Consider the following 24871-nt stretch of genomic DNA (forward strand, 5'->3'; position numbering starts at 1 on the left):
CCAGTCATATCCCAGCCCCATAATTTCCCCACAACCTTCAGAATTTGTGTTAATAATTGTGGATTTGGACACGAGATTAATTAAATCCATTTCACTATAGTCACTGTTTAGTTTTGAGCTTTTTTGTTTTGTTTGGGCAATTTTGCCCAGTGCTATTTTTTTTTTTTTTCTCTCCTTTAGGTTTATTACAGTTATAACGCGAAAGCAGTTTTTATTTTATTTATTTTGTTTTAGATTCAGATTCTGTTGCTAGAACACTGTCACCTAGTGGTCATTGTGTTTAACTTCTAGCATTAGAATTGTGGAAAATATGAGGTAAGAAGGGGTACGTTATCAAATGATCTCCAAATATGTGAGCATAATAGAAAACAGAAAGGTTTGTTCTTATCCTGGCAGTCAGCAACACCGTCAATTATTCAAGTCAGGGGACAATATTTGGCATATTTTCAGGGCCACAATTAACACATATCAGTCTTTTTGAATTGCAACTCACGGAAGTTAGAGTTCCAATGTCTTAAGTATTTTTTGTGAGTGGTCCAGCATTGAAACCACTGAGGAAAAAAAAAATCTTTGTAACAACCACACCCTACAATTGGCATCTAGTTCATATTTTAAACTGCAGGAAGGGTGTGGTTGTCTTAAATATTGCTTTCTTAACTACTTCAGCGCTTAAGAGATATTAAAATTGTGGTTTTACTTGCAATGGTTATATAGAATATTAACATTGGCTGTAAATAATAATTATACAAGGCATACACATTTGGTTAAAAAAATAAATAAACACATTCTAAACTATTTTACATAGACACAAATTTTAAATAATTCACATAGGCCCCATACAGGTATAGTCAAGCCTGCCCAGGGAGCCAAGATGGCTGCAAGGAGAGAAATAGGATTTTCCTGTCAGATAGGCAAAAGCAACGTCATTAATGCCTTAATATGGCTTTTATAAGACAAGAATTTCTGGGATAAGATTACATGCACATGGCAAAGTTATGAGACTTGCTTATTGTGGATTTTACAATTATGAAGAAACCTTGCAATCTACGTAAAATAGATTACGAAAGATGCAGGGAGACAGAAAAAAAATCACATCAAAACTTAATTTTCATTGGGTTAAGACAGTAGACAATCTTAATCCAACTGTAACAGTGAACTCTAACAATTGCCGTTCTACTGACTGCTATATGCCTACTTTTAGGCAAAGAAATTCGAACACAAGCAAGTATAATTTTTTATTTTTTTTAATATATATTCTTTTGTATCTAGTCTTCAACAATACCGTTGTTTGAAGATCGGAATATGGCCCCAGTCTGAAGTGGTAGAGTCAGATTCTGACAGCAAGTAGTCTTAGCGTTGGGCAACAGATTGTCAGTCTGTAAGAAATGTGTTAAAAAAATAAATGAAAATTATAGGTTCCAAATGAGACACGGTGAATAGTTTAGTAGGTGCTTTAGAGGGATATAAAAATAAAATGCAGATAATTCTATATTACTAAGCATATGAAAAGGCTTACCGAATAGTACCCCCAACTCATCTGGAGTGGATCTATGTAAAATATTTTATATAATTATGGATTTTCAATTCAGGTGTTTGTTTATTTGTCATTTACCTATTTATCCAAATAGAACCAACCATAACTTACAATGTTAACTATTACTGTATAAATGTAATGGTGAAATAACCGAGAGTAAATCGTAATCACAGCAGGACTTGCCAGTCCTTGACCCGAGTAAAGTACAAGATTTCAAGGAATTGTGTTTGTTCGGGTTCTAGAATCCTAGCATGTGTATCTGAATGCCATAACAGGACATGGCTGGATTATAGCGTGTGTCTGAATGCTATTCCCATACAGAGAATAGAATGACAAGGTTGGATTATAGGATGTATGTCATGAGGATCAGAGTGGCTTATTGGAAGTGACGTGAATTCCACTTACTAGCATGTTGACCTAATGACTGACGTGTGTGGTGTATGATCTTACCCGTAGTCTTATGTAGGATCAAAATGACTTAATGACATTGACATGTTTAATGGTAATAGGATCAAGGATGTAGCCTGGAGCTCTTTTAGTGAATGCAACTTCTTTAATGGGTTAATGTTTAGCATTTAACGGATAGACTAGTCTGTTGTGCAGTATCAAACTGATCTTATGACCGTGACATGTTTAGTGGGTTAAAGGGTCGGTCCCATTAGGGAGCACAATGGTATTTGCATTCGGTCACCATGTACCCTAGTGGGACTGAACCTTTTAACCAATTAAACAAACTGTTAATAGGTAATTGTGCTACCCAGTGTAACTGACCCTTTAAACCATTAAACATGTGATTGTCATTAGGTCATTTTGCTCTCTCCAAAACTGACCCTTTAACCCATTAAACATGTCACTGTCATTAGGTCACTGAACTCCACAGTGGGACTGACCCTTTAACCCATTAAAGATGGTGCTGTCAGATCTGGGTTTATCACTTTGGGCCAATAGTGGTATAATGACTATAGGACATCTTTTTATTGGCCCGAATCTAGATACATTTGAACATCTATCCTCCGTGTACCAGCTATCAACTCGGGACTTCTTTAAATGTATCCAAGTTAGACACCTATTGACCTTCCCTCCAGTGCAGGACCATTTGGCCCTGACCAGGTTAACTCCTCTTGAGGTGTTCATAGGTTATTTACCGAAAGTATAGGAGTCGATTTCCATGTGATACCACATAACCCAGGGCCACTTTTCGTGTCCCATGGCAACATATCAATTAGAATATTGTCTTTAGCAAGAATTTTTGCAAGGCTATTTCAGATTCTGACTAGAAAAAGTGTTGACTAGAAAAATTGTACTAATCACTATTGTACAAAAGTCTATCACGGTGGCATTTGACACTGATGGTGTTGAGCCATATTTAGCCTGACAAGTCTAGGTTATGCTAGTGTCGGTGCGGGAATCCTGACTCCTTATTACACATATGGCGGGACTGTCCTATGCTGTTAAGCACCTGGGAGTGTTACTCAGTTACTAATGTCAAGTGGACATTCCAGGTCCACTCTGAATACCAACAAAACTTAAAGGGACACTATAGTCACTAAAACAACTTCAACATAATAAAGCAGTTTTTGTGTATAGATCATGCCCCTGCAGTCTCACTTCTCAGTTCTCTGCCATTTAGAAATTATATCACTTTGTTTATGTAGACCTAGCAACACCTTCAACGCTTGTGACTTACATAAATACTTCCTGTATAAAGACATCTAATGTTTAAACTTCCTTTATTGCAAATTCTGTTTAATTTAGAATTTGGTATCTCCTGCTCTGTGATTAAAGTTCAAATTACAGAGCAGGAGATAAAAACTTTTGAGTAAGTTACATCTGATTAAACGTACATCTGATTTTGTTTTCTTTGAGTCAAAGTCAGGGGAGGTGTGGCTAGGCCTGCATAGACTGAAACAAAAGTGATTTATCTCCTAAATGGCAGAGAATTGAGCAGTGAGCCTTCAGAGGCATGATCGATACAGTAAAACCGCTTCTTTAAGCTTACCGTAAGTTGTTTTGGTGACTATAGTGTACCTTTAAGTGTTGTTCATAGGTTTCAGGCTCATATATATGCTGTATTTATTCCACATGCAAATCTCTTTAGTGGCTAAAGGGGCAGAGTTATGCTTCAGAATGTTGCAAACCTTGTTTTTATCTATTGCATTGGTGCTTGCTTTACACCCAAAGTGTTCTCTTTAGTTAAAGAATGGTAAAGCTATAGTGCTCTAATCCCAAGTTAGTTTCAGGTCCACCCCTTTCCGTTTATAAATCCTGTAAAAACAAAATCCTTTTATTCACCTTTGTCCAGTGCCAATACTCCCCTATCTACCTCCAATAACGTTATTGAGGAGGCATGACTTTCTCATCTCCGGCCTGATCAAATGCTACTCATAGACATGCATTGGGCACCTGTTGTACGTGCACATTGAACTGAATGCTTTCCTATAAACTGCAATGTCACGTGACCACATTTTACTTGGTCAGTGCAGCTGAAGCACCTCTAGTGTCTGTCTGGGAGACATGTAAACATTGCAGCTTCTAGAAAACTGATAGGGCCACTGCACCCAGGCCCCTTCATTGAGATCCAGTGATCTTGCTGATTTTAGTGGTCCTTTATTTTGCAATAAAATCTAGCCTAAATTTTGTATACCACTTTTCCCCCAAATGTTCTATTTTTTTCTAGATGTATGTTTAGTAATTTTCCCAGAATCTTTCAGAAGCAATTATGGTAGCCTGACGAAGACCGGTCAAAATGTTACCAGACCCATCTTTAATGGTGGAATACATCGCTGTATTCATTAATGTTGCTAATTATAGCTGCTAACTTATTAACAAACAGTCTGGTGTGGGTCATTATTTTATTGATAAAGAATACTGAGTTGTCTTTCAGTTGATTAGTGATGTAATGGTGCTCTTTCTCGATTCCTCAGGTGCTGGCTAGCCTGCGCAGCGTCCGCAACAACTTTACCATTCTTGCCAACGTTACCTCCCCAACGAACAAGTAAGTGTATACCACAGAAATCTGGTCTTTCCCATTGTTAAAGGGACACTATAGTCATCAGAGGAAACGTAGTGTTTACATTACAGTCTGGGGCCCCTCATTGGCCATTCCTCAGACAGTCTCTAGAGGTACTTCCTCTATCCTCTACCCTCTGCATGAAGAAGCTTACAGTTCCCCATAGAGATGCATTTATTCATTGCATCTTTATGAGGAGATGCTGATTGGCCAGGGCAGCATTTTGCTTTGTCCCCCGGCCGGCCTCCTTGGCTGAGATCATCAGAATTCCCATGGGAAAGCATTGTGATTGGCTGAGATTATCCATTCTGTTGATGTCAGCCAAGGAGCCGGACACAGACACGAGGAGCCGTGTGCGGCTCTTGGAAAGGGGGGAGTTATTATTAATTTAAGGGGGGCAGAGGGGCTAAAAAGTAAGTTTACCACTATAGGATCAGGAATCCACGTTGTTTGTGTTCGTGATCCTATAGTGTTCCTTTAATTATCAACAATTTTTGTAAATTAATAAATAACCTAGATAGTCCTGTATGCAAAGGTGAAACATTTCCATTATTTTACATGACATGCATATTTTTTATAATAAAAAGAAAAAGAAATGAACCTAATCCCTCACATCAACCAAAAGGTCTGACACGTGACCTGATAAGGTTCATTTTAGTCATAAGTTTAGGAGGCCCTTTAGGGTTATAGGAGGTCATTTGCTCTCAAAGGCTGAAATAAGTACGTTTTTTTAGCTAATCGAGATGGAGTGCAGGATAGTTGCCTGGGAAACGGATAGCAGCAGTTGCAAAATATCCTTCTAAGGTTTTGAGAAACATCTGTTTGTTTTCCAAAAGAGAATAATCTTACTCTAGAACAATCTTGCCCCGTTGATATACAGATTCAATGTCATTAGTGGAAACTGAAAACCTGGGAGTTTTGATACAATTCTACTTTGATTGCGTAGTTTCGTTTTGTACTATTCAGCTTGGCTGATTAAGGAGCTGGGAGCTTTGATACACCGAGTATTGTCATTACTTCTCCCTTTATTATTCAGCCTCTAATAGCAATACTGTATGTTCACCTAACCTGAATTAATCCACGTGCACTGAGTCTTCTTAGCACATTCAGCTATATTTTATATAGAATTAAAACAGCCCTGTCATACTCTCCTCCCTCCCCCAAAAAATAAAATTAGCATTTCATAAAGCGGTAAAATCCCCACCCGGGGTCTTTGCTAAATTTTCTTCTGAAAGTTCCCACAATTCCCACTAGTAAATACATTCTTATTCACTAAACAATGAAATATAGTAAATTAAAGGAAAATGAAAGTGTTAGAAATACAAAGTTTTAATGCTAACACTATACTGCTCTCTGTACCCCCCATCCCTCCAATCCATGGCCCCCCTGTGTGTTAAGTAACCGTTCTTCATTTACCCGATTCCAGCTCTGATGTCCCTCGGTGCTGGGTCTTGCTCCTCTTTCAACGTCAGCCGATAGGGGGACCTAATACGCATGCACGGCCTCCGCGCACTCTTTAGGCGTCCCCTATAGGAACGCATTGTCATAATTTGTTTTTCAATGGGGATTTCACTGACGCTGGATGTCCTGGGCATTTTCTCTGATGCTGGATTTCTCTGAACGTTAGGACGACCAGCATCATTTCATGAGGTCAAACTCCATGAAACTCAAGGAAGCACCTCTAGTTGCTGTCTGGTAGACAGACACTAGAGGCAGTCTTAGTGCTGCAATGTAAACATTGGAGATTCTCAAAAACGGCCATTTCAATTCAGGAAGCCCTCTAGTGCAGGGATTCCCAAACTGTGGGCGCCGCAAAATGCACACAGGGGTGCCGCAGAATGTTTCCCCGGTGCTATAATTAAAGCTCAGAGGAAACATTACTGCTGAACAGGGGCCCGGTCGGGTGCCGCGATCCTTTAAGACAGCGACCGGACCCTATAATGCGGCCAGCTGGGAGGAAGTGACAGCCTGTCACTTCCTGCCAGCATCCTGCAGGGAAGCACCGCGGGAGGAGGCAGCCGCAGGGTGAGAGGAGAGAGGCATGAAGAGTTCCAGACCTCTCACTCCCACAGCAGCAGGACTCCAAGCCACCGTCCTGGCATGTAAGGTAAGCTGGAGATATAAAAAAAAAATACAAAATCACTTGTATGTGTGTGTGTATGAGCTTGTGTGTGTATGAGTGCTAGTATAAGTGTGTGTGTCAGGGTGTGCATCTGTGTGTGTGTGTGTACATATATATATATGTCAGTGTGCTTCTGTGTATGTGCGTCTTTGTGTCAGGGTGTGTATTTTTCTATGTCAGTGTGTATATCTGTGTCATGGTGTGGGCATGTATCAATGTTTGTGTGTGTCAGGGTGCATGTGTGTATATGTTTGTGTATGTGTCTGTGTGTATCTATATGTGTGTATGTGTCGATGTCTATATAAATTTGTGTGTATGTGTCTGTGTATTTATATGCATCTGTGTGTTAATGTGAATGAATATCTGTGTGTTAATGTGAATGAATATCTGTGTAAGTATGTATGTACGTGGTAGTCTATGTGCATACATCCAAGCATTCAAACACCAGCACAACATACAAGCACACTCCTGCAATCTAACTCAAATATTACATACACACACCCCTGCATTCAAACTAAAAAAAATATATACAAACACACCACTTCAGTCAAACCCAAATACTTCACACAAATGTACATCCGCATTTAAAAGTGAACATTACATTTAGACACACCTCTGCAATCAAACATTACATACAAACACACCCCTGTATTAAAACACAATAACTATATACATGCACCCCTTCAAACACCAACACTGTACGCTACACTATAGCGCCAGTAAATGCTGCAGCGCTGTACAGATATGCAACCTAGAAATATTGGGGTGCCTTGGGAAATTACTAAAATATTAAGGGCACCTTGAACCTAAAAAGTTTGGGAACCACTGGTCTAGTAGTGGATGTTTGGTAGACAGCCACTGTGGGCAGACCTAGTGTTTAACATTGCAACAATAAGTGCAAAAGGGACACTGCACCCAGACCACATCAGCGAGCTGAAGTGGTCTGGGTGCCTACAGTGTCCCTTTAATGATCAATACTGTAACTGGTTTTTGTTTTTGTTTTTTGTTTTTTAAACCATCATTTAATTTCTTGTAACTTTATGTGTTTTTTTATTTATTTTTTTCTACAGGCGCTCCCCAGTAATGCCTCAGCAGACAGTCTGTAAAGCAACTCTCTCAGGTGAGTGTCAATTACAAACCTATGTACATCACTGATTTGTTTGTAGTTCAGATATGTATTCTTTAACCTTTTGAATGGCAGAAAATGTTCTTCTGTGAAGAATTTCCACAATGCAGAAAAGGTAAACTGAATCTAAAAGTGGGAGGCCTTAGGCAAATAGTGATAGGTGATTTAGAATGAAAAAAAAAAAAGGCTCTGCCTTTTTGATCGATGTTCAGTAAACATTGAATTATAAAACAGAAGGCCTCAATGTGATATTATCAAATTCCCTGTTAGAAGCCTGCTTTGTCATGATGGATAAAGTCTTCTATGAAAAAAGTGAAAAACAGGGAAAAAAAAGTACAACTTTAAACTTTATAGATGCCATGAGTTGCATCCGAGAAGGGAAAGAGGCTCCCTATACTCACTAATTAATCATGTCACTGCCACAATGGGGCTGAAATAATTACACCGCTGTTATTGGGGAAAGGAACATGTCCATGCTCTTCTCATCCCTTATCTTACCCAAGCCACAGAATTAAAGAGTGCTTGATTCCCTTCACTGACCCAAGTCCCAGGAGTTGGCAATGCTCCTCTTTCTTCTATGACCCGTTGCCCTAAGAGCTGAAACTATTCCACTCTTTTCCACTACCGTGACCCTTGGGCAGTTGGCAATGCGGCCTCTTCTCTACAAATATATGGAATTGATGATGTTCACCTCCCTTACCTCAAGCCAAGCCACACACAGTAATGTTGCTTTTTGCTTTTTACTTTTGCTCTCTTCTGACTGTTTATTTTGCCCAGGGGGGATAATACTCCTTGCTGTTCCTCGACCAAATGCGCTTTTAGTGAGTTGAGTAAATATCAAACCATATTTTTTATCTACAAGTTTGGTCTTTTCCCATGCTAAGCGCAGCAGGTGGAGGCCTTGATTGGGCTTAATACTTCACTGAACAAGCTTCTGTCATGGCCTCTATTGCAATACAAAATGGAAACATAATATGACCTGTCAACAGCGAATGGCTTCTGTGACAGGATTCTCTTACCCCATCAACACTTTTTAATTTTTATTCCAATTGTTAACTTTAGGTGTTTTTATTTGTATTTATTAATTTTCAGAGGAAACTTATCAGCAGTTAGCCAAAGAGACCTTGGAAGAGTTGGACTGGTGTTTGGATCAGTTGGAAACGATACAGACCTATCGTTCCGTCAGTGAAATGGCTTCCAACAAGGTAAATGCACTTTTATTGCCATCTTGTGCTGCTTTTGTGATATTAACTACTGTATTTGGAATCTATTTACTGTATTGTGTCCCATCAAACTTAGGATACAACCCAGTTTGCGTATTGTTGTATAATGCTTGTGGTATTATTTAAATGTTGACTGTGGCCGCTATTTGTGTGTGTTTGGCATGTGTTTCTGTAACTAGAAATCCTGTGGTAGAAAAAAGATGCAAACATTTGATTTTTTTTAATCTTTTATTTATTCTAAAAACGGTGACTTTTTTTTTTCAATTTTGCATTCCATATAGTATGACTAAATTAAAGTTAGAATTGTGATTTTTGTTGTTTTCCAACAAATCAGTGTTTTAATGGGAGGCGAGTGAAACCAATACAGTATTCAGGGACACGGGGGGTGGGGGGGTGTTTTATAGTTTTCAGAATAAGTGGGAGTAATATGGCCACTCTACCCTAGCTTTGATTTATACAATGCTTCAGGTAGGTCTTGACTTGAGGGTGGGCTGTGGGAGAAGAGTTGTCATACCTCCACTTTGATCTTCATTCCCCCCATACTAGCCATGTGATAATTGTGTGCCAACCTATGAGTAAAACACCTTATGAGGTGAGGGACAACCCTTATAAGTGAATAGGAGTATAGTACTTTGCTTAGTTTGACTATTCAAGGCTTAGGTTTAATCCATACAAGTGAACCAAGAACATTAGATGCTCTTCTCCCATCTCTTCAACACTCTTCATGGCTTGTTTCATGTATTAGAAGGAGGATTTAGTACATTTGTTGAGAATTCCTGTGCTGTGGCAGGTCATTGCAAAGGATTCTAGGAGCATGTGGAGAATGATTTGTGGATCCCATGGTGGTTTCATAGCCTTTCACACATGGCATTCTGGTAAACTTTCCGAAGGCTCTGTGTCAGTTCAGATATAGACCTTTTTTTATGATGCTGCACAATTTTGTTTAGGTGAGTCTGTAGTTGTATGAATGCATTTGCTTTTTGATTTGCCACAGAAACTGGCTGTTTTTACATTATGGGCTTTCACAGAGGACATTCGGTAATTGTGGTTTAAGGCTGCTGTGACTAATCATACAGAGGGTGTGATGTCCTGGTAAAATGAAGATTTCCTGCTTACTGAGTTCTAAACACCAGAGATATCACTGGCTAATCATATGGTTCTAGAATGTTGGTCATGAGTTGAGCACAAAACTGTAGATATGGCTCAGAACATTTGACTTTTAGGTGCTCTGCAAACTTGCACAATCAATATGGTTTGGCATTGGGGACATAAGTGAACAGTGTGTGAGCTCCTTCTGCTTTTTTACGTCAAAACTTTTTTTAGAATTATGGTGGTCTATTTTGTGTTGTAGTTGACTGATGAAAATAATGGAAAAGGTTCCACTTGATGCTTTTTGTGGGTGCAGTTATGAGAATCTGTATTTTTTACTGTCTATTTTATTATACTGTATGTTAAGTTCTTTCTAAATATGGTTCTAGAATAATAAAATCCAGAAATTAGCTACTTCTATAAGACTTGCGTAGATGGTGATGACAATATTTGATTGTGGTCAAGGCAACTCCAAGGAAATGGTTTCTGTGGGCAACTCCAAGGAAATGGCCTCTGTGGTCTTGTCAGTGTGACCATTTGACCTTTTCAAGGTCAATCCAGAATACATTGACAAGACAAGTTTAACTCCAGTTCTGTTTAGTCAAGTTATGTCAAAACAACAAAGGAGAACTTGAAATATTTCTGAGCTTTCTTCACGGGAAGATTTGCTGTTTTTTTTTGTTTTTTTTTTTAACTAAAGCCTTTTAGATGCATTCAACACATTCTGTCTATAAAAATGTATGCTTCTTCAACGCAGAATTTCTTGAAACATTTCTTTACACAAGCAAATTGTCTTGGAAAACAAAACATGTGATTTTTGCCAGATGGTTTTTAACAGTGGAGAAAGACAATCCCTCTACATTCTACAAGATGAATGAGGCAGAACATGATTGGAGGGAACTATGGCTGGAATATCAGCAAACCTATACCCAGGGATTCAACTATTTGCAAGTTCTTCTTTCCTCTAACACTGGTGTTGCTGACAAAACAGAACACGGTTTTTGAATTTTGTTTAGGTGCTTCATTACCGGGCCTATACGGAGCCTTACACATCAGAATATGCATTTGTAATGTAGGCATCTATAATAAATATAGATTTCTGAGGCCTGTTTGTATTTTTCATACTGAGGAATCAGCACACGGAGAACTATAGAACTAGTAAAAATTCTTTAATAAAGATGCAGGCATTAGAAACAACATAGTTGACAGATATGGTAATAGATATACATGACACATATATTTATTGGTAGAGTTAATCTGAAAAGGCGTAAGAGATTTTTTAACTATGGTGAAACTGCTCTTTTATTTTACACTGATATTTGTGTTATCAATGTAGTTGATACAGTTTATCCACGATACAGGAAGGGCAATATGGGTCTGGAGATCCTCTGCCTACCAAGAGACAGTCTAATGGGTTTCCAGATGTCAAGGGGTCTGCAAGTTTCCACAAACCAGGAGAACCTGCCCTGTCAATGTGGCAATGGGTTTCTCTCAATTAAGATATAATTGAGACCAAATAAAGGGCTGACATCAGGCTACGACATGCTTCTAACACTTATACTCAGCATCTTTGGTTCCTGCTTGGGTAGTGTGGTAGATTACTGTCTGTCTATGCCATTGTTTAGTATCTCCACCAGTCCAATGAACTTGGCTCAGTATAGTCTTTGAGTGTTAGAGCCATACTCTGTGCCCCCATGATGCCATGGTTTCTTGTGCTTTCATACTTGTCACATGTGCCCTTCTTGCTCCATATCAGTAGCCTCTTATCTAGGTCCCGGCCTCTAAAACATGATTTGGCAGTGTTGAATTGGCTATTGGTGCTAGGGCCCTCTTATTTAAATGCCAAACCTCCTCTCCGTCTGTGCCGCTGCAATTACACTCCTCTCCGTGTCCTTGAGAGTGTTAGTGCATCTTATCTGATTTTTCAATTTACTATTCCTGGCATGTCTTGTCCACTATTCTTCCTAGTCCTGACCTTGAACTCCCATTTACTGAATCTGGCAAGATTACAAGGGCTCAACCTGCGGGTTACAGCGGCTGCTGAGGGGAAGACTCAACGAGTGTGCCTACTTCTTCGTAGAGAATCCACCACCAAGGGGAACTCGCCAAGCACATTACAGCTCTCCGTCTACAGCTCTCATAATCAGCCAGGGATTACAAGGCACTGGCCAAGACCTACATAAGAAGCCCAGTGTTCTGTGGAATACAGCCCTGTCCTGCCTAGGTTTAATGGGAGTCATACTCCCAGGAAGCCTGACATGTCTGGAGGGCTGCTAGGGAGAGAGAGACAGCCTGGATCTTGAGCACCAAGGGAGGGCTGAATTAATAGGTTGGGAATTGTAACCCCTATCAATTGTGGGCAGGTCGGGTCATTTATGCCCTAATACTGCCAGTACATTATTTTATATTATATTTTCGTTCATATATATATATATATATATATATATATATATATATATATAATGTGTATATAGAAGGCTCTACAGAACTGTGCACTGTAATGGAGTGATAATGCACATTCAGTTATACAAAATAAAATATATTTTGTCCTCTGCAGCTTACATTATGTAGTATATCTGCCTTGAGCACGTTGCACAATGTCATCTGGATCTTTTGAAAAATAATATATGTTTTATCATGATTCCCTGGCATTCCAGGGGTTAAAACTAAGTATACATCGTGAGCTTGTGAGATTCTCATGCCTGGAATCGTTGCTGGTCCATCTCTTCTCCTCCCACCCCCTCCCTTCCATCTCCTCCACCCCCCCCCTCCTTCTCCATTTTACATCACATCCCTGCCTACTGCAGTATGCTATATGTACAAATAACAGAGAAGAGGATGTCAGCAGGCGATCGGCCCTACGGAAGGCAGCTCCTGGCTTAGGGGCAGAGAGCCGAAAGAGACCTTTACTAATCCTTTATTTAATATCTGTGTGTGTTTGGAATCCTGCCTCCTTCCTCACACCATCCAGGCTGCATCTTCAGTTGGTACCCAAGGATACTGCTGCAGTAACATGCAACCTTCTCTTCTACACTTAAGGATGAAGCAAGAGGCCTTATTTTGCAGCTCCATAGGCCCTCCAAAACCCTGACTTGTTTTCTTCCCCCAATATCAAGACACGGAGGAAGAGGAAGAGGAAGACAAGGGGTGGGGGGTGGGAGGGCAAGGGGGGGTGGAAGAATAGGTAAAAGCTATAAAAATGTAACCTACAAAAATATGAGAGAGGCTGTGAGGTTTTATAAATCTTTAGTGATGGGTTAAAATCGCTGGCCTAGCTGTATTTTAGAATGTATGTTTTATTTTGTGTTTACGATTTTTTTGTTTGTATGTTTCTTTTGTAGGATGCCTTTGATTTGATTTTAGGGTGTGTAGTGTGGGACCTCTCATTCATTGTTTCAGTAGAATGAAGTAGATTTTATAGGCTTGATCCAAGAGGCTGTGGAGGAGGATTTAGGAAATACCTATAGCCTGTTTTCTGCCTCCCACATGCCAAGAGAGGGGCATCGTTTCTTCTCCGCCACTACCAGTTTGGGGTATTAACCCTTGGCTTACAGCACCTGCTCCCCCAGCCTCGTACAGTATTGTGAAACTGTCCCATCTACCAATTTAGGAGGGTAACAGGGTTGGCTGGTGTAGTTAAATTTAAAAAAAAGAAAGAAAAAGATTTAGTTTACTTTTTTTTTTTCTGGAGGGGGTTTATTAAAAAAAAACACAAACTGGAAATGTTTTTTCTCATCATTCAATAATACTACGAGAGAGTTTGGATTTCACTTTGGCTTTACGGATTACAAAGACTGTGGAAGGGAAGGAATTCAGAAAGTTTGAAAGTATATATTTTCATTTTTAGCAGTTTCTGAAAATACACAAAAATATATATATTTTTTTCCTTTTCTGCCTTTGGAATATAAAGTTAAAAGGATACCACAATTTTCATTATTTTTTTTTGGGGGGGGGGGTGGGGTTCTAATTATTTTATATTGTTATTACCTTTTATTTTGCCATTTAATTTTCTTCCCCGGATTTATATATTGGAGCATCGTACAGCATATTTGCATCTCTTTTTGCACCTTTTTCCATTCACGAGCTGCAGCCTGGATTCCATCGGATACATCTAGACAGGATTGAAACATGCCCTTGGTAGACTTTTTCTGTGAAACATGCTCCAGACCATGGCTAGTTGGTTGGTGGGACCAGGTAAAAAAAATAAAAAAAATACATATATATGTTTTTTTGTTTTTTTTTTAAATAAATGGATATACGTCTCTCTTCTCTTCATACTCCCTCCCACCGGACCATAGAGCAGTGGGGCCTAAGCTTGGCAACCCAAATGTTTCTGAACCCTAAGGCTAACGGTCCATCATGGGGCATGTTCAAATGTATCTGGGTGCCAAAGTAGCCAACAGTACCATAGTGGGTATCTTGTGTTTACTCGGCTCCCAGACACCTGAAACTTGAACAAAATCATTCAGTCCACTTCTCGTTTTATTCTCCAGGACTTGTTTGGCATAAAGAATGTACTCAAATCAATGTATTCAAAATGTAGCATGTTTATAAAGCCAGCACAGGATCTAGTGGCCCCACAGCCTTACAAATGGAGTGAGCCAATTAATTTCACCTTGAATTGATATGTCAGAGTATATGTAAGTGTAAGCCTAAAAAATAATGAATTCAATTCAGTCTAAATACAGTTGGTAGTTTTTTACCAACCTGGAATTGTGGACAATTCACACAGATTTGCAAATTTTACAACAAATCAACAAGCTGGGAAAAGTAGCTTATTTGGGGGATTTTTCCAGTTTGGGCCATTCTGTCCACATATTTGAAATTTCCTACAATTCCAGGTTAAGCAAATTCCCCAGAGGGGATCCAGCTATGTGTAAACATTGTCCTTACACTCTGCCATCACCCTGTATTACATTCTTTTTTTGGCCTTCCTAAATTGGCTCTTACACTATGTTTTCTATAAATTGTCTTTCTTTGCTAACCCTGCAGAATTATATGACCACAAAGTCTCACACATCAAGGCTTGCTACTTCCTCTTTCCCCTCTAGGTTTGACCTTCCTTTGTCCTCTTTGGGAATTTTTCTTACATTTTATAGTTTTTCTTCCTAGTTCTTTGAGAAATCACTTTGTTTGAACCTTTTTTTCATTAGTCGTACTTTAAAGCAGGTAATCTGAGTATGGTAATAACCATTGATTATTTTCTCACCTTAGTTCATATCATGTCATCAGGAATTAGAAAATATATTACTGACTGCAGACCTTTGCAATATTTCCTTCACGTTTAATACTGTCTTGGAGCATTACTTTTCAACTGAGGCCACGGGTTCATATACAGGGGTTTAAGTCTCTGATTTTTCCTTAATAAGTCTAAAAGTTCATTTGTGTTAAATCATTAATTTAGTGACCTACGGAGAGCCATCCGGAGCTTCATGAAAATGACGTGTGATCATAATAATGGAAAATTTGGGCTACGAAGTCCCAGAGGAGTATAACTTTTTATATTTAGGGCAGACTTACTGGCTAAAAAGTACAAGGCCTTCAGTTGATTCTTCTAGACCCTTCTTAATGCTAGTGAACTTCAAACTTAACAGTGTCTAGAGTTTGCTAAGTATGGCTTAACCACCTGTCCTTCACAACATCTCGAGTTCTCGTTGCATATGTTGCACTTAAATGACATGATTCCATTCATTATTTTTGTCCGTGGTCAGTAAAAAAATTGCTTAATGTATGGGCTCCCAGTGGGTTCCCTGAATGTTCAACTAATAAAATGTTTGTGACTGTGTCCTTGTAAGTAGCGTTAAAGGACACTATGAGCTAATAATATTTATTCTGAAGAGAAAATTGCATGGCAGCCAACAATTGCTTGGTAAACATGACCCGTGGTTTGTGGTAGGTCACTAGGCCCTTGGTCCATATTCTGAGAAGAAAAATTGAATTCTGCATGTGCTCTTTCTCCAGATTGGTTATTGGGGAATTTCCCTGCAGTTTGGAGAAGACATAGCCATCAAGACATGTCCTCCGATGAACCAATTTATTGTTTAAGCTTTTTTTACATGTATAATATTTGGAATCCTTTTATTTGTAATACCCCACTATGTCTGGACCTTTGGTGACCTTATTGACATTGCTGGAATATATATTGTATGCGTGCCCATTAAATGTGTTTGCATTGTCATTTTGCCATGGTTGCTGTAAAGTTTATTTTGAAGTTGCCCAGGAAACTGCCCTGCAATTCTGAATAGGTTATCAGGTGCTCAATTTCCGGTAGCTATCTTGGTCTGAGTACTTTATTGAGACAAAAGAAATATCTTCTCTAACACACATCCTTAAATTAATATTCTAATCCTAAAGGGACATTTTCCTTAAAGTACATGCATATTTAATATTGTAGTCATGGAAGCCTTACATGGTTAAATAGTTCCGCCTATGTATAATATAAAAGATCTGTATAAATACAGATATTACTAGGATCCCACCCCAGAGGGGGCTGCGCTGTGTATAATGTAATAGAAAGGAGCTGTATCAATACAGATATTACTAGGATCCCACCCCAGAGGGGGCTGCGCTGTGTATAATGTAATAGAAAGGAGCTGTATAAATACATATATTACTAGGATCCCACCCCAGAGGGGGCTACGCTGTGTATAATGTAATAGAAAGGAGCTGTATCAATACAGATATTACTAGGATCCCACCCCAGAGGGGGCTGCACTGTGTATAATGTAATAGAAAGGAGCTGTATAAATACAGATATTACTAGGATCCCACCCCAGAGGGGGCTGCACTGTGTATAATGTAATAGAAAGGAGCTGTATAAATACAGATATTACTGGGATCCCACCCCAGAGGGGGCTGCGCTGTGTATAATGTAATTGAAAGGAGCTGTATAAATACAGATATTACTAGGATCCCACCCCAGAGGGGGCTGCACTGTGTATAATGTAATAGAAAGGAGCTGTATAAATACAGATATTACTAGGATCCCACCCCAGAGGGGGCTGCGCTGTGTATAATGTAATAGAAAGGAGCTGTATAAATACAGATATTACTAGGATCCCACTCCAGAGGGGGCTGCGCTGTGTATAATGTAATAGAAAGGAGCTGTATAAATACAGGTATTACTAGGATCCCACCCCAGAGGGGGCTGCGCTGTGTATAATGTAATAGAAAGGAGCTGTATCAATACAGATATTACTAGGATCCCACCCCAGAGGGGGCTGCACTGTGTATAATGTAATAGAAAGGAGCTGTATAAATACAGATATTACTAGGATCCCACCCCAGAGGGGGCTGCACTGTGTATAATGTAATAGAAAGGAGCTGTATAAATACAGATATTACTGGGATCCCACCCCAGAGGGGGCTGCGCTGTGTATAATGTAATTGAAAGGAGCTGTATAAATACAGATATTACTAGGATCCCACCCCAGAGGGGGCTGCGCTGTGTATAATGTAATAAAAAGGAGCTGTATAAATACAGATATTACTAGGATCCCATCCCAGAGGGGGCTGCGCTGTGTATAATGTAATAGAAAGGAGCTATATGAATACAGATATAACTAGGATCCCACCCCAGAGGGGGCTGCGCTGTGTATAATGTAATAGAAAGGAGCTGTATAAATACAGATATTACTAGGATCCCACCCCAGAGGGGGCTGCACTGTGTATAATGTAATAGAAAGAAGCTGTATAAATACAGATATTACTAGGATCCCACCCCAGAGGGGGCTGCGCTATGTATAATGTAATAAAAAGGAGCTGTATAAATACAGGTATTACTAGGATCCCACCCCAGAGGGGGCTGCGCTGTGTATAATGTAATAGAAAGGAGCTGTATAAATACAGATATTACTAGGATCCCACTCCAGAGGGGGCTGCGCTGTGTATAATGTAATAGAACGGAGCTGTATAAATACAGATATTACTAGGATTCCACCCCAGAGGGGGCTGTGATGTGTATAATGTAATAGAAAGGAGCTGTATAAATACATATATTACTAGGATCCCACCCCAGAGGGGGCTACGCTGTGTATAATGTAATAGAAAGGAGCTGTATCAATACAGATATTACTAGGATCCCACCCCAGAGGGGGCTGCGCTGTGTATAATGTAATAGAAAGGAGCTGTATAAATACAGATATTACTAGGATCCCACCCCAGAGGGGGCTGCGCTGTGTATAATGTAATAGAAAGGAGCTGTATAAATACAGATATTACTAGGATCCCACCCCAGAGGGGGCTGCGCTGTGTATAATGTAATAGAAAGGAGCTGTATAAATACAGATATTACTGGGATCCCACCCCAGAGGGGGCTGCGCTGTGTATAATGTAATTGAAAGGAGCTGTATAAATACAGATATTACTAGGATCCCACCCCAGAGGGGGCTGCGCTGTGTATAATGTAATAAAAAGGAGCTGTATAAATACAGATATTACTAGGATCCCATCCCAGAGGGGGCTGCGCTGTGTATAATGTAATAGAAAGGAGCTGTATAAATACAGATATTACTAGGATCCCACCCCAGAGGGGGCTGCACTGTGTATAATGTAATAGAAAGGAGCTGTATAAATACAGATATGACTAGGATCCCACCCCAGAGGGGGCTGCACTGTGTATAATGTAATAGAAAGGAGCTGTATAAATACAGATATTACTAGGATCCCACCCCAGAGGGGGCTGCACTGTGTATAATGTAATAGAAAGGAGCTGTATAAATACAGATATGACTAGGATCCCACCCCAGAGGGGGCTGCGCTGTGTATAATGTAATTGAAAGGAGCTGTATAAATACAGATATTACTAGGATCCCACCCCAGAGGGGGCTACGCTGTGTATAATGTAATAGAAAGGAGCTGTATAAATACAGATATTAATAGGATCCCACCCCAGAGGGGGCTGCGCTGTGTATAATGTAATAGAAAGAAGTTGTATAAATACAGATATTACTAGGATCCCACCCCAGAGGGGGCTACGCTGTGTATAATGTAATAGAAAGGAGCTGTATAAATACAGATATTACTAGGATCCCACCCCAGAGGGGGCTGCGCTGTGTATAATGTAATAGAAAGGAGCTGTATAAATACAGATATTACTAGGATCCCACCCCAGAGAGGGCTGCACTGTGTATAATGTAATAGAAAGGAGCTGTATCAATACAGATATTACTAGGATCCCACCCCAGAGGGGGCTGCGCTGTGTATAATGTAATAGAAAGGAGCTATATAAATACAGATATTACTAGGATCCCACCCCAGAGGGGGCTGCACTGTGTATAATGTAATAGAAAGGAGATGTATAAATACAGATATTACTAGGATCCCACCCCAGAGAGGGCTGCGCTGTGTATAATGTAATAGAAAGGAGCTGTATAAATACAGATATTACTGGGATCCCACCCCAGAGGGGGCTGCGCTGTGTATAATGTAATAGAAAGGAGCTGTATAAATACAGATATTACTAGGATCCCACCCCAGAGGGGGCTGCACTGTGTATAATGTAATAGGAACTGTATAAATACAGATATTACTAGGATCCCACCCCAGAGGGGGCTGCGCTGTGTATAATGTAATTGAAAGGAGCTGTATAAATACAGATATTACTAGGATCCCATCCCAGAGGGGGCTGCGCTGTGTATAATGTAATAGAAAGAAGTTGTATAAATACAGATATTACTAGGATCCCACCCCAGAGAGGGCTGCGCTGTGTATAATGTAATAGAAAGGAGCTGTATAAATACAGATATTACTAGGATCCCATCCCAGAGGGGGCTGCGCTGTGTATAATGTAATTGAAAGGAGCTGTATAAATACAGATATTACTGGGATCCCACCCCAGAGGGGGCCGCGCTGTGTATAATGTAATAGAAAGGAGCTGTATAAATACAGATATTACTAGGATCCCACCCCAGAGGGGGCTGCACTGTGTATAATGTAATAGAAAGGAGCTGTATGAATACAGATATTACTAGGATCCCACCCCAGAGGGGGCTGCGCTGTGTATAATGTAATAGAAAGGAGCTGTATAAATACAGATATTACTAGGATCCCACCCCAGAGGGGGCTACGCTGTGTATAATGTAATAGAAAGGAGCTGTATAAATACAGATATTACTAGGATCCCACCCCAGAGGGGGCTGCGCTGTTTATAATGTAATAGAAAGAAGCTGTATAAATACAGGTATTACTAGGATCCCATCCCAGAGGGGGCTGCGCTGTGTATAATGTAATAGAAAGGAGCTGCATAAATACAGATATTACTAGGATCCCACCCCAGAGGGGGCGTAGCTGTATATATAGAGATATTACTAGGATACCACCCAAGAGGAGGCCGCACTGTGTATAATGTAGGGCTTGACAAATTGCCTTTGAATCTAGAAGCCACTTAAAAAGTTAGGAGCCAGATTTTAAAATACAATTCTTAAAGGGACACTCTAGTCACCAGGACCACGACAACTTAATTTAGTGGTTCTGGTGTCTATAGCCTGTCCCTTCATACTTTCCAATGTAAACATTGCCTTTTCAGAGAGAAGGCCGTATTTACATTGCTTCCTAGTGACCGTCACTCGGACGGTCACTAGAGGTGCTTCCTGTGTCAGTGCTGCACAGTGTGTTCCCCATAGAAATGCATTGATATACTATGTGTGTTTCTGGTTTTGTGCTGCCCTAGGCATGACAAAACTCAGGTACCGCCCCAGCCAAATTTCTCTTGCCTGACAGACACACGCCCTCACTGATGCATGCACTGATATACACTCACAGATACACAGTCATTGTCACACACTTTATTTAACCAACACACACATACACAGTTACTCATTCACAGTTACACACACTCACATTCACAGACAGACACACATATACACTAAATGACAGATACGCATTCACCGACAGACACATACACACTCACTGACAAACATGTATACACTCTGTGACAGACACACACTCACTAACAGATACACACTCTAGCAGACACACACGAACACTCACTAACAGACACCCACTAACACACTCACTAACAGATACACTCATTAACAGACACACTAAGACTCACTAACAGACATACTAAAACTTACAAACACACACACTCACTAATTGATACACTAACAAACACAAACTAACACACACACTCACTAACAGACACTCACTAACACACACTCACTAACAGACAGACACGAACACTCACCAACAGACACACACTAACACTCCCCAACAGATACACACACTAACACACTCACAATAAAAAAAAATGAAGTTTCAATCCACCAAGCCTTTGGGAGTGCTGGAGTGGATTTTTCCCTGTGGTCCAGTGGGGCTGGCTGCAGCTTGGCGGGCGGTCGGGAGGTCTGGCAGACAGGTGAGCGGTGGAGCCGGGTGCCCTCGCGCACCTCTTAGTGATGCCGGAGTGACGTCACCGCTGTGCGCGTGAGGGAGCTGAGCAGGGGAGAAGGCTCCCTCGCCTCCCGCAACATTAGTACATGCCAGCCTCGGCGGGGGTCCCTGGCCCCCAGGACTAGAGGCTGGCAAGGCATTTGCCAGGGTGATTGGGGGGCAGATTTTTTTTTTTTGCCTTGTCAGCCACGCGGTAAATACACCTCTGACACACACACTTCAACACTTCCAATACACACATGCGATCAAACACATACAGCACCACAGGGAGCATCCCCACACATGCACAACACACTTTAACAGTTCTGTACCACTTTTGTCCTGTGGTACCCCACTACTAGGGGCACCAGCACACCCTCTTTCTGGCCCAACCCCTCCTTTTTGGCTAAGTTGCCTTTTACTTTCCGGCCTTAGTTTTTGTCCCAGTCTGCACCTGACATAAACAATATGGAGCTTCTATAATAGAGGCACATTGGAACAAACAAAACATTGATTTGAGCCCAAAATAGCCCATCCTTTAAAGAGACACTTGGTAGATATTGTATTATTATACTGTGCAGTGTGTTCATTATCAGTGTATAGATATTCAGTATTATTATAAAGCACAGCGTGTTATTATACAGCGCAGTGTCTACATTATGAGTGTATAAATACCCATTATTATTATACAGTGCTGTGTGTTTATTATCAGTGTATAGATACTCCTCGATCATTATACAGCGCAGTGTGTTCATTATCAGTGTATAGATAGTATTATTATATAGTGCAGTGTGTTCCTTATCAGTGCATAGATACTCAGTATCATTATACAGTGCAGCGTGTTCATTATCAGTGTATAGATACTCAGTATTATTATACAACGCAGTGTGTTCATTATCAGTGTATAGATTATCAGTATTAGTATACAGTGCAGTGTGTTAATTATCAGTGTGTAGATACTCAGTATTATTATACAGCGCAGTGTGTTCATTATCAGTGTATAGATACTCAGTATTATTATACAGAGTGTTCATTATCAGTGTATAGATACTCAGTATTATTATACAGTGTGTTTATTATCAGTGTATAGATACTCAGTATCATTATACAGCGCAGTGTGTTCATTATCAGTATTATATAGATACTCAGTATTATTATACATTGCAGTATGTTTATTATCAGTATATAAATACTCTATTATTATACAGCGCAGTGTGTTCATTATCAGTGTATAGATACTCAGTATTATTATACAGCGCAGTGTGTTCATTATCAGTGTATAGATACTCATTGTTATTATACAGGGCAGTGTGTTCATTAGCAGTGTATAGATACTCAGTATCATTATACAGTGTGTTCATTATCAGTGTACAGATACTCAGTATCATTATACAGTGCAGTGTGTTCATTATCAGTGTATAGATACTCAGTGTTATTATACAGCGCAGTGTGTTCATTATCAGTGTATAGATACTCAGTATTATTATACAGTGCAGCGTGTTCATTATCAGTGTATAGATACTCAGTATTATTATACAGCGCAGTGTGTTCATTATCAGTGTATAGATACTCATTGTTATTATACAGGGCAGTGTGTTCATTAGCAGTCTATAGATACTCAGTATCATTATACAGTGTGTTCATTATCAGTGTATAGATACTCAGTATCATTATACAGTGCAGTGTGTTCATTATCAGTGTATAGATACTCAGTGTTATTATACAGCGCAGTGTGTTCATTATCAGTGTATAGATACTCAGTATTATTATACAGTGCAGCGTGTTCATTATCAGTGTATAGATACTCAGTATTATTATACAGGGCAGTGTGTTCATTATCAGTGTATAGATACTCAGTATCATTATACAGTGTGTTCATTATCAGTGTATAGATACTCAGTATTATTATACAGCGCAGCGTGTTCATTATCAGTGTATAGATACTCAGGATTATTATACAGCGCAGCGTGTTCATTATCAGTGTATAGATACTCAGTATTATTATACTGCGCAGTGTGTTTATTATCAGTGTATAGATACTCAGTATTATTATACAGCGCAGTGTGTTCATTATCAGTGTATAGATACCCAGTATTATTATACAGCGCAGCGTGTTCATTATCAGTGTATAGATACTCAGTATTATTATACAGCGCAGCGTGTTCATTATCAGTGTTTAGATACTCAGTATTATTATACAGCGCAGCGTGTTCATTGTCAGTGTATAGATTCTCAGTATTATTGTACAGCGCAGCGTGTTCATTATCAGTGTATAGATTCTCAGTATTATTATACAGCGCAGTGTGTTCATTATCAGTGTATAGATACTCAGTGTTATTATACAGGGCAGTGTGTTCATTATCAGTGTATAGATACTCAGTATTATTATACAGCACAGCGTGTTCATTATCAGTGTATAGATACTCAGTATCATTATACAGCGCAGTGTGTTCATTATCAGTGTATAGATACTGAGTATTATTATACAGCGCAGTGTGTTCATTATCAGTGTATAGATACTCAGTATTATTATACAGCGCAGCGTGTTCATTATCAGTGTATAGATACTCAGGATTATTATACAGCGCAGCGTGTTCATTATCAGTGTATAGATACTCAGTATTATTATACTGCGCAGTGTGTTTATTATCAGTGTATAGATACTCAGTATTATTATACAGCGCAGTGTGTTCATTATCAGTGTATAGATACTCAGTATTATTATACAGCGCAGCGTGTTCATTATCAGTGTTTAGATACTCAGTATTATTATACAGCGCAGCGTGTTCATTATCAGTGTATAGATTCTCAGTATTATTGTACAGCGCAGCGTGTTCATTATCAGTGTATAGATTCTCAGTATTATTATACGGTGCAGTGTGTTCATTATCAGTGTATAGATACTCAGTATCATTATACAGCGCAGTGTGTTCATTATCAGTGTATAGATACTCAGTATTATTATACAGCGCAGTGTGTTCATTATCAGTGTATAGATACTCAGTATTATTATACAGCACAGCGTGTTCATTATCAGTGTATAGATACTCAGTATCATTATACAACGCAGTGTGTTCATTATCAGTGTATAGATACTGAGTATTATTATACAGCGCAGTGTGTTCATTATCAGTGTATAGATACTGAGTATTATTATACAGCGCAGTGTGTTCATTATCAGTATTATATAGATACTCAGTATTATTATACATTGCAGTATGTTTATTATCAGTATATAAATACTCTATTATTATACAGCGCAGTGTGTTCATTATCAGTGTATAGATACTCAGTATTATTATACAGCGCAGTGTGTTCATTATCAGTGTATAGATACTCATTGTTATTATACAGGGCAGTGTGTTCATTAGCAGTGTATAGATACTCAGTATCATTA

The 24871-nt window shown here is 39.5% G+C and overlaps 1 protein-coding gene across 5 annotated transcripts in view; it reads left to right on the forward strand.

Annotated features, from left to right (window-relative positions):
• Positions 1–24871, forward strand: part of PDE4A (phosphodiesterase 4A) — a 662166-nt gene that overhangs the window by 586639 nt on the left and 50656 nt on the right. For 4 of the 5 annotated variants that reach the window (XM_063449472.1, XM_063449471.1, XM_063449473.1 and 1 more), the window contains 3 exons: positions 4459–4529; positions 7737–7786; positions 8885–8997. In XM_063449472.1, coding sequence (XP_063305542.1) covers positions 4459–4529; positions 7737–7786; positions 8885–8997 — 234 coding nt within the window. Of the gene's footprint in view, positions 1–4458; positions 4530–7736; positions 7787–8884; positions 8998–14117; positions 14299–24871 lie in introns of those variants that run through there. The other variant, XM_063449476.1, reaches the window with a different exon arrangement.

Source organism: Pelobates fuscus, chromosome 3 (assembly GCF_036172605.1).
Source record: "Pelobates fuscus isolate aPelFus1 chromosome 3, aPelFus1.pri, whole genome shotgun sequence".
In the NCBI taxonomy this organism is placed as follows: Eukaryota; Metazoa; Chordata; class Amphibia; order Anura; family Pelobatidae; genus Pelobates; species Pelobates fuscus.